Consider the following 14,374-nt stretch of genomic DNA (forward strand, 5'->3'; position numbering starts at 1 on the left):
GGAGCTGTACACAAATTTGTCTGGCCCTGTCCCAATTAGCTCTCTTTAGAGTGCACACTATATTAACGTCATTGGACGTTGTACAACAGTGGAGTCAAGTGCACTTCTGGGGGTAGTTATCTAGGTGGCTTATAATTTATAAAACAGCAATATGGAGGCTGTGATTAGAGATTTAACTCTAGCTCACAGCTATTTTTTTTTCGTGCCGTTTACAGTCAATATCATTGCTATGTCCAAAAAGTTATGTTAAGCTAATTTATAAGATGCTAGCATGTGTCAATGTTAGTTTTTTCTATGTGCTTCAACACAAATGTATATAAAAATAAAACGTTTAATCGTTTCACTGTTTATATATTAAACAGCTTTACCAATTCATTTAATGTAGAATTTGTAATGTATAATGTGATTTCTTACAGATAATTAACTTTTCCAGTCATGATAGAAATTACCTTGATGTCAAAACTCAGCTAATTCATGTGGCATCAAGACTTTCAACCAACTTGCTTCTGACCTCAGATGGTGATGGTGATTCCTGGTGGAATTGTTTTTCCAGATTACAGTCATTAAAAGCTTTGGACATCTTGAAAACACAAAGGCCACCCTTTAGATGTTAAAATTGCACCCCATCTACATACATTTGGAATGAATTACTAACATTAACAGATATTACTTTTTTACTATAAAGAAAAACGTTTTTTGGAAACAGTCTGAATTTTCTCTCCATCCAGTATTTACTTCTAATTGCTGTCTAAACATTAAATACTTTGACATGTATATTTTCATTTCATTGTAGGAGTCTTGCTGTATGAAAAACACTTGCATGGGCATATGATATATATTGGTAATATGGATCCAATATTTTTTAATTTGTATTTATTTTATTTGCTGTACAAACATTGAAATGTTTGAAAAAACTGTAAAGGACCTAAATGATATGTAAACATTTTAGGGACCATTATTATTAAAAGTGTGCTGCAACATGGAACTAAAAAGAAAAACAAAAACACTGAATGGAATGGTGAACTTCTTTAATTTAAGATCACAAACTGAGCTTTATATTGCAGGTTTTTTGTAGCACACTGCATAACTGCCCTATTCTCATTCCTAGTTAATGTAAACACATGAGCATATCTTGTAAGCTGATATTCTACAGGAAATATGTTCAAGATGATCATGAAGAATTGCTCAGATATGTGCATATACTATACACTGCAATGTCTAGCAACTGTTTTAGAGGGATTTTTCTGTCATTTCACTTTATTAATGAAAACCACAAACATGTCTATACAGTATATGTGAAATAAGAATACAATGTCATAGTTTATATATCTTATTAACCGATCAAACCTGTTAACCCCACTGAGAACCTGTGGGAAATGAGTTAAATATGAAACTAACCACAATAAAGCAGTAAACAATATTGTGAGCAGCATTTTAATACATTTCATTTCAACAACATACATTTTAAAGAAGCTGAAACATTAAATCATCAAGATACCTGAATAGCAATAAAAACATAACTGTCTGTGGAAAATTGACAAGTATAAATTCTTTGCCTAAACTACATACCAAATAACCATATGCTGATTAAATAAAATCTTCAAAATATCAATGTCCCAATAAATGTAAGAATAGTAGATTTCAGTTCAAGTAGATATGATATAAACAGCACTTCTTTTTGCAGAGTAGCTTACTGTTTCTGATTCACTTCTGTTTTCTGTGTTCTGTTCCTGCACCCTTATTATTTTCAGAGATTTTCTCAGTGCTTTGCTGAAGTTTTGTGAGCCAAAGAAGTAGATGAGGGGGTCTAGGCAACAGTTTATTCCTCCCAGAACCAAGGATGCATAATACGCTGTTTCCAGTTGCAGAAGAAGATAACAGTGCTTGGGGTAGTACTTCTTTACCACAACAGCAACAGTGCGCACAATATTAAGAGGCAGGAAACACAGTCCAAATATGACCAGGCATATTCCTATCATCCTCAAGGACTTCGTTTTAATTGTCTGGCCACGAGGAGAGTCCTCATTGATGCGGGACAGTGAGCTGGCGAGACGACTGTAGCAGACCACAGATATAATGAAAGGTATGATGAAGCCAAAAATGAAAAGTAGAAAGTTGATGACAAAATATGCATGTGTCAGATTTTCCTGGTGTATGGAGAGGCATTGCTGGTGGCCTTTATCTGTGGTAACAGGCAGAAGAACCCCATAGACAATGGCTTTGATAACTAAAAAACACCACACTCCAAGACAAAGCTTCTTCACAAATGTTTTCCTTTTCATTGGTGAGGCTTGTTTGATGTGGACCACCATCACGTAGCGATGAATGCTGATGAGGGTGAGGAATATTATGCTTCCATAAAAGTGAGCACTGAGCAGGGCAATCTTCAACTGGCACACAAAAGATCCAAATTCCCATTTGCTCCCGTTGGCAAGATAAACAGCCATCAGTGGTGTGGCTGGGCTGGCGATGGCATCACTAACTGCTAGATTGAACTGCAGGACTGTGCCAGTTCTCCACTTGGACATCTTGCAAGTGAAGACCCACAGACTGAAGCCATTGAGGAGGAGTCCAGTCAGATAGACCAGGCACAGGAGCACGACAAGTGACACATGCTGCTCATCTGGTGTACACTGAGTATGCGAGCTGTTGCTGCTGTCCTCCAGGAGGTTGGCCATGGAGTAACTGAGAAACCAATTTTGAATGTAGACTGCGAAAGTGGATGTATTTAACATCAATCACCAGTGGAGCATAGTCAACAGAAATGAGGAAGAAGAAGTTGATGATCCACAACAGGGCAGTTCTTTATTCTTCTTTGGATTACAAGAATAGATCAGAAACTGAAAACAGAAACTCCCGGCTGGTGAATCTTCAGTGACAGTCACCACAATTAAAATGCCCACAAAAGGTCACCAACATAAAATATTGCATGAAAAAAAAAATTTGGGAATTGTTCCATAGATTATCACAAAGGATCTATCAGAGTATACAGTACGGGTATTTTATTTGAAAATGTCTGGAAATAATTTAAAATATTAAACAACAGTTAATGTACAAATATTTCCATCAAAAACATTGCCTCAAACATGTCATATGTCACTTACCTAAACATGAAGAACTGAAGAAACACTAGCATTTATATTATTGCTTTGACTGTGCACACTATGACTCAGTGAAGATAACGTCACTAGCACTTCCTTTGCAACATGCGTGTGTTCTCACGAGCACAGCATGACATTCAAAAAAGAAGCTTTTACAAATTTACCAACTTACAAGTAAAATGATTTTGGGCAGGTCAATCAGTTCTATCAGTCAGTTAATGGACAATCTGTAATAAAAATCTTATATAAAAAAACAAATTACCTTATTGGCAAGCTGGCTGTGACTATAAGATAAACAGTACTTCCACCCTTGAGAGATAAAAGAAATTCAAGTGCCTCTCAGATCTATCAAAAAGCCTCTACAAAAAAAAAGTAAATCAGCAAAAAATAGTTTGTGAATATGTGCTAAATCAAAGAAAAAAAAAACAGAGTTAAAGCAGAAAATTCAACCAACTTTTAAGAATGAACTTTGGAAATATTTGATGCACACTTATTACTGAAAAAATATTTTGTTGCTGAGGCTTCCTTGTAGATTTCTGAAAAAGTAACGGAACTGTGTGAAATATCTTTGTGATAAGAGTGGTACGTTGTGGTAATGTGTATCAAAGGCTTGTGAGAAGAAGAACTAAGGGCAGCAAAGGAAGATGATTCTGCAGTGTGCAATAACACAAAACCTTTATTTCAGTGCTCAACAAAGACAAACGTGATGAAAAGAAAAAGAAAACACAAATGAAAAGTAACAAAAACCAATGTGGTTCTCAACAGAACATTCAACAAACAAATGGCCAAACATCTACCTCTACTCAGTCTGACTGCCCCCATCCCTCTCAGTCTCCCCCTGAACTCAGTCAGAACTACTTTTAAAGCCCTTATGTTTGGTACAAACCATTATGGGGGCTAATCTAAAAGATGTGAACACAAAGAATAACAAAGCACATAATTTAAACAGATATAATTACAGTGGCATCACAACATACACATATTTACATGAGCTTTTTATTATTCTCTTTACCTTAGCTACACCTGGACAACAGGGAAGACAACAGGGATAAGTACTCACTAGCATTAATTACCCCCAGGTGTGCACACATTAGACACACAAGATGATTACCTATAGGCCTCTATGAGGATGCAGGTGATGTGTCTGGTGCCCAGCATCATCACATACTTGTGATCTGGAAATACTCATTTTGAATATTTCCAGATCACAAGTGCAATAAATAAATGCAAAAAAAAATCTCACTGTAATGTTCCAGTTCTTAGTTTAAAACCTTTCCAGAATGGAAAACGCTACTATTGCACCCTTGATTTTGTCTACAAACGTTTTGCTCATATAATTGTACACCAAATCGTTCTTTTCCCTTGACTTTAATATTCATGTTTAATGTTACCTTATATTCAGTTATAGGATTATTGACCAAATAAACATTTTTTCCTTATTAAGTGTCATAGTGCGTGATTGGTGGGTTTATTGCACTGTCTTGCTCCTGGACCTGGCCAGGAGTTTGGATCCTGGCCCCAATTTTCCTTAGTGAGCTGTGAATGGCTCTTGTGAAGTTTTTAGAAGAAAAACAGTAAATGAGTGGGTCAAGGCAGCAGTTGGCTGATGACAGAATCCAGGACACATAGTACGCAGTCTCAACATGCAAAAGAAGGCCACAGTTGTTGGCAAAGTATTTCTTGACCACCACAACCACAGTCCGAACCACATTCATTGGCAAAAAGCAAATTCCGAATATGACCATACAAATGGCTACCATTCTGTGTGATTTACTTTTTATCAGCCTGCCCTGCTGGTGGCAATCGTTGAGGCTGGACACAGATTGTGCAAGGCGGATGTAGCAGTACAGTGATATGGTAAATGGAAGAAGGAAGCCAGGAAAGAGTAAAATAAAGTTGATGATGAAATACAGTTCAATGTTCTTTGCCTGGTGGATGCTAAGGCACACTGTATGATTCCCCACACAGCTTATGTCCAGTAACATAGAACACACTATCGCTTTTATCAGCACCGCAAGCCATACTCCTGCACAAAACCTCTTGACAAAGTACTTTTGTTTCCAACAGGAGTCCTGATTGTGGTAGACCACACAAACATAACGCTGGATGCTTATGAGAGTAAGAAAGATGATACTGCCGTAAAAATGAACTGTTAACAGGACAATTTTGAGCCGGCACATAAGGCTCCCAAAGGGCCAGTTTCCTCCCTGAGCAAAATAAACTGCAATGAAAGGTGCTAGTGGACAAATAACGGCATCACTAATGGCCAGGTGGAATTGAAGAATGGTGCCAGGCTTCCATTTGGGCATTCGACGCATAAAGACCCACATACTGAAGAGGTTGAGCAGGAGGCCAAGCAGGAGAACCAGGCAAAGGAGCACAGCAATGGAGATATTCTGAGATGGATAGGTAGTATCCTCAGTCATGTTCCCTTTACAGGAACCTGAGGCATCAATAGTGTCTTCAGTCATATTCCAACAGGAAATGGAAGATGAATGTTTGCTGTTCATCTACAACACAAAAATTTGGACAAACAGAAATGGATAAAGTGTAGGTTATGTACATCCCCCATTTCCAGAGAAGATGGGACATTCTGTAAAATGTAATTAAACCAAGAATTAGTGTTTTCTGACCAACTTCATTATATTTTGTTACTAATGAAGAAATTTGCAATTTGATGCCTGAAACACACAAAAATTTGATTTGAAAAAATTTGCCACAGTGGCAAAATAAACAGAAAATTTTGAATCATTTCAATTTGAGCAGGTATGAAATTTAAATAGGGAGCATTCAGGAAAGGCTCAATATCTGCAAGCAAAAATAAGTCATTGTTCATCATTTCATGTAAGACTTCATTGGAGAATTATCTAAGAGTTCATACAAAGCCTTTTTAAATGCAAGAAAGCAAAGAATTGTATATCTTGTATCATCAACCATACTGAATATTGTGAAATGATTCAGGATTCTGGAGCAATAAAAGTCCATATGGGGTAGGCCTGGCCAAAATTGTTGAATGAGCATGACCCTTGAGCCCTCAGATGGCAATGAATAAGAAATTACATTGTACATCATGCTACAGTAATAAATAAATGGGCTAGGGATTATTTAAAAAAACTGTTGTCACTTAACAGAGTCCACTGCTACATTAAGAAATGAAACCTGAACACTATTATACAAGGAGAAAGTCATGTCAATTCTATGTTGAAATGTTATTTTATTTCTTTGGGCCCAAGCTTATCTCAACTCCAAAATACAGTAGATATGTGTTCTGTGGTCTGATGAGTCCATGTTTCATTTTAATGAATCATTAATGTCATACTTTCTGTGGTAATGATGAAAGACACCACTGTTACCAATGATAGGTGCAAATGCCTCTTATGGCATGGGGGGTTGCATCAGTGACCACAGCAGGGGTGATCTTCATATATGAGACGTTTTCATTAATGTTCAGGCAAAAATGCTGCCATCAAGACAAAATCCCAGGACGAGACTGTCAACTGGAATGTTCCTGGTTATTTCAGAAAGACAAAGACGTCATTCGTGCTCCAACAACATGACTTTATAGACACAGATTGTGTGTGCTCGGCTAACAGTCCAGATCTATTTCCTGTGGCACACCATCAAATGGAGAATGTAAAAATGACATTTTTGGAGTGTGTAACAGGTGTCAAATTTATTTTTAAAACACACCTTTATAAACACCCTAATTTATAAATAAATATGTTCGTTGTTCTTTGTGCTTTTGTCAGTTAAATAAAGCTTTAGGCATATATTTTAAGTAACATTATATTGTTACTTAAAAGCAACAAAACATCATTCATTAATTAATCTCCTGTACTGCCTCATCCTGATCAGGGTTTCAAAGTAACTTACAAATAATCACTGGGTACAAGGCAGCAACACTCATATTCATGTAACATTTCTATGGATTGTTTCTACATTATTCCACTCAAAATGTACATTTGCTCATACCTTGAACAATTTAAAACTGGTTAGGCCTCCATATGTAGCCTTCTAACTTTAACTGCGGCCTATTTCTACATTGGAAGAAAATTAATACTTACACTTAAGTGATGTGGGACCACTTGCAGCCACAGTGTACTCAGAAGAGAAGCGACTGAACTACTTTTAGGTTAACACACTTGTATCGATAAAGTTTCAGTGGGTAAAACCTTTGCACAGCTTCCTGTTTAAAATGGTTCTTTCATTTTCATAAATAGCAATTCATTGTTTGCATATATTCATAGCAGATGACTTTCTTAATTTTTCTCAGATTTTCTTAATAAACTCTATGCACGCTCATATATTCATGTACATGAACAGTTACATATAATAAGACTATTATACTAAATTGGATTATTTACTTCAAAATTATGTTTAAAATGTTATGTTAAAATATTTTACAGATTTAGATGCTATATCTCTAGTGTTTTTCATAATGTGAGTTATTTAAAATGTGAATTTTAAGAAGTGACTCTTACTTATATGTGTATAACAATGGTCTCTTTATAAGAATAAAGAAATAATATAGACCATATTCACATGGTCAGTTTCATTTTAGATATAAAACACAGTAACTACAAATGAAAGCAATCTGATGAGTGAATTAATATGGAACCAACATCAGATGACTGCTGTGTTAAGAGCTTTATAACATTATCTTTGGGGGTTGATGAACTCTCGCCCCTTGCTACCGTTGTATGCTTAGCTGAACCTATGTGTGCTTTTAGGTCCTTTACACCTTTATTTGCTACACAAAACATGGCAATTTATTTTTTAATTCATCCGCGAACTTACATTAACATTTCAGCATAGCTGCTCGAGATGAGGCTAGGTACATGAGTTTTGCCTGACGTGCAGACTGACCAATTAAATGTTTACAGAGAAGGTTATCGACCAATAACGGTAGCTCTACAGTCAGACCGTGCAATCAGAAGATTGTAGGCTACTTCACCACGCCCCTTTCTCACTCAAGCGAACCAATCGGAGTAGGGGAGGGCGGGACTAGTTTGTGAACGAAACGTTTTTCGAAATTCTATGTAAACTCTTGAAAAACAAAATCCCGGACGTTTGTGAAATTCCGGCGGGACATTTTTTTAAGTTTAAAAAAAGAGGACATATCCAGGTAAAAGATGACGTCTGGTCACCCTACATAACACTGATACCATTTCATGTTCTTTAGAAGCTAATACGTAGGTCTGATTTAGCCTGTGGTCTTCATGAAACCACAGAATAAGTGGCAAAATAAGCCCCTCAACTTGCTATTGAAAAAGCTCAGTTACAACAAAAAGTCATGAGCTGCTAATAAACAAAAGCGTAAACCAAGCCTTGAATTATATCAGGGTTTCTCAAAGTGTGGCGTGCAGGTGCAGGTGGGAGAAATGAACATTTCTTTATTAATGAGCCTGTCTTTATTAATTAATTAATTAAACCTTTCTGTTTTGCCAATAAAGCTTACTCAGTAAAAAGCACTCAGTCATAAAGGATTCATTAATGGCCCTCAAACATACTAAAAGAAAAATAAATAGGATACGAGAAACCAAACATTTTGAACCAAAATATGCTTTTATTCGCAAACTTTTATTTTGAAAATGCGCCACCGAGATTAAGGCGTTTTGGCAGCGAGTCAGACGCGGTTGGTCTTCTTTCAGTCCTCGTTAAGGCACCCGTACAAATATCAAGCTCTACCCAATCATCAGCTTCACTGGCTTTCGGTTCACAGGCGGAGTTTATTAACTTAATAAAGTTAAGGTCATTAACGAGAGCACAGCAGATAAAAATGATGGGTAATTACAGTTAGGAAAGCGGCTTGTATATAAATGTTAGAGAAACAGGAGATTCTTAAGTTGATGTTACTTAAATAAATAAGTTGCATGTGTATTTTATTACCTCTTTTTGGGGGCGATATGGTACAGGTGATGCGCGGAAATTCATCTTCGTCTGAGGTGGTTAATTATAGAAAAAGTTTGAGAACCACTGAATTACATAAAATGCATTTGGTTAATGTTCCGACCCTTTCACTTTCTTGTTGAGGCTTTGTGCTAAAATAAAAATACATCAATACCTCACAACGAGAAAGACATAATTTCAGATAGTGTTTGTTTTAAATGGCGTGACTGTAGTCATTACGGTTCAGGCAGAGAGGTAGGAACAATACGGCTCTGGGTTCAGGTTTAGCGCTCCAGGAAATTACCAGACTCTGCGCTGCCTCGCACACAGACTTTAGCGGCAAAGTGTTGGGAGAGAAAAAAGGCTTGAGTATCGATCTTTTTCCACGAGTAATGATCAATACCAATACCAGCGTTGGTATCGATATTTCGATCGATCCGCCCACCTCTACCAGATACCGCTGTTCTGGAGAAGGGTATCTCTGCAGGGCGGAGGCAGCTCCAAGTGAGCGCGGAGGAACATTTTAAGCACCACTCAAGCACGCCGCTGGCCTCGAGATATGTAGTTGTTGTAAAGGCTCTGGAGATGACCCAGACGCTAAAGAACCCTTTTTATTTGTTTTTAAAAACAGGGCTGATATGGAGCTGTTTCTAAAAGCTTGTGTTGATGAGCAGGGTCTCAGGGTCAATGCAATGTTTGGTTACATCATGCCCCTCACCCCAGAATTTTTAAGGCATGTAAACTGGACTGTAGGGCCCTCACCTCAATTCTTAAAGCACATATACTAGACTGCAGGGCACCTTATACACCACAGTTCAGACAGTGTGTATAGTTTGATACTTTTAGAAACTGTCTGGTTCACAGTGATGTCCTGCTTTGCATAAAATGCCCTGCACAAAATAAGGATCCTAGTTATTTTCTTTCTTCTAACAAATTTCTCTAAGTAATGCAGCTCAAATTGCTCTGTTTGAGCATTGTTTGGAAGTTTAAGAGAATGTCAGTGAGTTCTTTGGGATATTGTGTTAGATTATTGTGTATTTTGTAGTACAGCTGTGTGCCTGGTGACCATGTAATAACTGTTTTGTTTTCAGTATTAATATTGTACCTTGTAAACATTGAGTACATTATATGGAGTACATTTTCAGCATTATGTGATTTACAGACTTGTTTGTGTTTGGCTTAATATGTGAAATTCTCGCAATAAATAGAGAGAATAACCATTTACCTGAGACCACATGTACTGAGAATGATAATGTTTCCTTACATAGAGGCTACTACTCACTTCCTAACAAGAGACATGACAGTAAATATGGGTTCATCAGCACAGCTCAGTGCTGGGGTGCTATATATACTTCGCCTGGCATTAGGTTCATGTTTCTCTACTCCAGAGAATCCAGTTCTATTGTCAGTATTTCTCTACAGGGATTAGAGAGGCAGTGTGTGCACGTTTGCACATCTGTGTTAGTAATGGGTGCAACTTAATGTAGAATACATTCATTACAAATTTGTCCTCAAATATTTGTACATATGTTGTATTTCTGAAATACATTAAACTGAATAAATGAACTATATAAAAATAATTTGATAGCCCTTTGGGCGGCATGATGGTGCCGCAGGTAGAGTTGCAGTCACACAGCTCCAGGGACCTGGAGGTTGTGCATTTGAGCCACACTCCATGTGACTGTCTGTGAGGAGTTGGTAGGTGGATTGGCGACCCAGTGGGAGTGAATGTGTGTGTGTTGTTTGTGTGTGTCACCCTGTAAGGGACTGGTGTGTTCCTGCCTTGAACCCAGTGATTCCGGTTAGGCTCCAGACTGGACCCACCGCGACCCTGAATTGGATAAGCAGTTTCAGGCAATGAATGAATGAATGAATGATAGTCCTTCTACAAATTCACATGCACAATCCAGGTAATAATAAAGGGAGGCTTTCTGACAGTCTAAGCCAGTGTTATCCAATTCTGATCTTATTCTACCTGTTCAAACAAACTTGATTCAACTAATTTTGAGTAGGGTGTTCCAGGACCTGGTTCTGATGCCAAATTAAAGCATATGTGATCATCTGAATGCAAGAGTAATACATAATACTCTACAACAAGGACATACTTCTATAAATAATCATTTAAAACCATGCAAAGGAACTAGATGAAGTACAGTGAACTTCTCTTAATGTCTATTTATATTCTTAGATGTTTAGTTGAGCCAAATTTCCAGAAAGGTTGCACCACTATCTTGGAATTCATTAAACCATAACTACATTACAGTGAATTTCCATCTTATTAAGTTCACCTAACTTGTATCTACATACACTGACTATATTGTCATATACACCCTCTATGACTGAGTGCTCATGGTAGGCTTGCTGAATATTATGATTATTTGCAAATTCCTCCCATGTCCATTAATGGAAAGGAGCTGCTTTAAATATTTATTTCAATAGTGGGCCATTTTCGAGGGCGTTACTATAGGGTTTACACATTTAAACTGATTATAATCCAATACTGTGCTGAGTACAAAACAAATAATACAGTCTTATAATTCTGTAAACAAATTAAAATAATGATTGTAGACATGAGAGACCTAATGGATTTCATAAGTTTGCAGTTCACCCCATAATCAAATTACCAAAAATATATAATTAAAATATCAGGAGTGCTATGTATTTCCTTTTCACTGAAACCTAATATTTTAAACTATATAACTAGTAGAGGGTATCTAGTTCTGTTGGAGAGAAACTAGGACCTTTTTTCAAATCACAAAGGCTGCTTTTCATATGTTCGCCTTCCCACAAAACATAGATCGCCTACTTGCTGGTTTCTACCCACTTGCTGGTTTCCGCCCACTTGCTGCGTACGCCCCTCCCACTTGCTGGCCTCCGGCCTGCAGAGATATGTAGTTGGAGTCCTGAGGCCAGTAAAATATCCAAAAGGACGTAATAAAAACTCTTTTGGGACTCTTTCAGGACCACAGTTTTGTGTGAGGTAAAACCAGAAACTTTGAAAATAAGGGAACGATTTCGGGTTGACGTTTTCATAACAGATAAGGTCCCGCCCTCCGGCAATAAGAACCAATCAGATTGCTGGTTATGTAAAGCAGCCAACAGCAAGTACAAACCATTAGGGAATTTATTTACATATGCTTTTTTTTCTTTTTCAAAATCATTGTGATTTTTTATCAATTTTACTTGAAATGAAAAAAGGACATTTTATGTATAGTATTTGTTAATTGTAATATATATGAATCTTGCAGAAATATATTAAAATGTAACTGAATGTGTGTTAACTACATAAAATGTTGCTATAACTACAAGGCTGCTTCAATGTGCAGGATATGGCACTGATCATAATACAGGTTATACATTATGTTAATGAAATTTAATTAATTACTCCTGATCTATGAGATGATTCTACATTTTGACTGGAGTCCACCTGTGATAAAATCAGTTGATTATACATTTTGAAGGACAAACACACACACACACGTTTCTATATAAAATCTCCCAGCTAACAATGGCTATCAGAGACAGGAATGTGTGAAGGCACAGATCTAGAGAAGACTACAAAAAATTCTGGTGTACTTAAAGTTCCCAAGCAATGTCCTGAATACACTTAAAACAGAAGACATTTGGAGCAACCAGGAATTTTACTAAAGCTGGCTGCCCAAACAAACTAAGTAACTGGGGAAGAAGGGCTCTGGTAAGAGAGCTGATCAAGAACCCAATGATCAATCTGGCTGAGCTCCAAATATCTATTGTGCAGATAGGAGAAACCTCCAGAAAATCAACCACCACTGCAGCAATCCACTAATCTGGCATTTATGGCAGAGTGGCTAGACAGAAGCCTCTCCTCAGTAAAAGAATGTGTATCTGGAGTTTACAAAAAGCACCTAAATGACTCTTGAACTCTGAGAAACAAGGGACTCCGCTCTGATGAAATCTGGATTTAACTTCTTGGCCTCAATCTTGAGCATCATGTCTGGAGCAAATGAGGCACTGCTCATCACCTGCCCAAACCACACATACAGTGAAGCATGATGGTGGCTACATCATGCTGTAGGGGTGTTTTTTCAATGGCCGGGACAGGAAGACAGGTCAGGGTAAAGGTAAAGCTGAATAGAGCAAAGTACAAAGATATTCATAATGAAAAACTGACCTCAGACTGGGCCAAAGGTTCACATTACAACAAGACAATGTCTCTAAGCACACATTCAAGACAACACAGGGGTAACTTAGAGACAACTCTAAGAATGTCCTTGAGTGGCCCAGCCACTCAAGCCAGAGCCCTAACTGACACACAATCAAATAGCTCTGAAGAGATATAAAAATTGCAGTCTTCAACCTGACAGAACTTTAGAGATCTGCAGAGAAGAATGCCAGAAGGTCCCCAAATCCAGGTATGCAAACTTGTGGCCTAATACTCATGAAAACTGGCAAAAGTGAAGTGTCTTAATACTAATATCAAGGCAATATTTTGGTTTTCCTTTTCAGTAAATTTGTTATTATTAAGTATTGAGTTCAGAAAGGGCAAAACATATTTTTTATTATGCATCTGCTAATTATTGAACTGGGAAAATCGGCTGCACCAGTGAGCTGAAACCTATTACAAAAACACTTTCTGCTTGCTAATGTCACTCCACAACCTTTAATCCAATTAATAATGTTTTTATGTTTATGCTCAACTAATAAACTAGGGTTGATCTCAATGCACCCTAAGTGTAAAAAGTGGTATGTGTGTGGTATATATTGGCCCTGTTCTCAAGCATAGTCTATTAGTTGATATGACAGAATTGGTGGGTCTGAAAAATTGTGGTTAAGTGTAGCCTATTTCATTTAAAATATTAATGAGGTGGTAACAGAATTGTTGTGGATGCTGGTAGGAAGAGAGTAGGCTGGGCCCAATGTGAAGCTCTAATAATTTAGCAGAGTATATTTTACATCTTTTTCTGTGTTTAATTACAACATAGTATCCACATACTTTTACAAATGTTCTTTACTCACACAGTGTTAATTTTATTTATAAAAATAAACCTTACACTGAAATGTTGCTGAAGTAAACAGAACTGGTTCTTCTATGACATCTCACATAAGTTCCTCTATTTTTGTCTCAATGATCTTTGCAAACTCATGGGACAGGGAGGTGTCAGGAAGATGTCTGAGTAAAACCTTGTATAATTAAAATAATATATAATATATAAATTATAAATATATAATTAAAAAAATACAACTACCCTTCAAATTGTATTTTAAACTCCTGTTACAACAGCTTACATAAGTTAAGAATGACAATGATGCTACCTAAAGGCATCAAATGAACATGAGCATGAGGAACTGAAAGTGGAATGACTGTTCAGAGTTCCAGTGCAATAATGCACATCATGTGAGTGTAG

At 37.1% G+C, this 14,374-nt stretch overlaps 2 protein-coding genes across 2 annotated transcripts; both read right to left on the minus strand.

Moving 5' to 3' along the window:
• Positions 1 to 1,054: 1,054 nt before the first annotated feature.
• LOC136679661 (P2Y purinoceptor 1-like) lies at positions 1,055 to 2,686 on the minus strand. The gene has a single exon (XM_066658309.1). The coding sequence runs from the start codon at positions 2,676 to 2,678 to the stop codon at positions 1,647 to 1,649; it is 1,032 nt and encodes a 343-aa protein (XP_066514406.1). The 5' UTR covers positions 2,679 to 2,686; the 3' UTR covers positions 1,055 to 1,646.
• Positions 2,687 to 3,808: 1,122 nt separating this feature from the next.
• Positions 3,809 to 7,199, minus strand: LOC136679599 (2-oxoglutarate receptor 1-like). Its single transcript, XM_066658225.1, has 2 exons — positions 7,166 to 7,199; positions 3,809 to 5,611 (listed from the first exon to the last, which is right to left on the minus strand). Exon 2 carries the CDS (start codon positions 5,609 to 5,611, stop codon positions 4,541 to 4,543), a length of 1,071 nt encoding a protein of 356 aa, XP_066514322.1. The 5' UTR covers positions 7,166 to 7,199; the 3' UTR covers positions 3,809 to 4,540.
• Between the last annotated feature and the right edge of the window lie 7,175 nt (positions 7,200 to 14,374).

The sequence above is a fragment of the Hoplias malabaricus genome, chromosome Y (assembly GCF_029633855.1).
Source record: "Hoplias malabaricus isolate fHopMal1 chromosome Y, fHopMal1.hap1, whole genome shotgun sequence".
Classification (NCBI taxonomy): domain Eukaryota; kingdom Metazoa; phylum Chordata; class Actinopteri; order Characiformes; family Erythrinidae; genus Hoplias; species Hoplias malabaricus.

Coding starts and splice junctions, on each gene's coding strand:
- LOC136679661 (XM_066658309.1), bottom strand. CDS start 2,678: ATGGCCAACCTCCTGGAGGACAGCAGCAACAGCTCGCATACTCAGTGT.
- LOC136679599 (XM_066658225.1), bottom strand. CDS start 5,611: ATGAACAGCAAACATTCATCTTCCATTTCCTGTTGGAATATGACTGAA.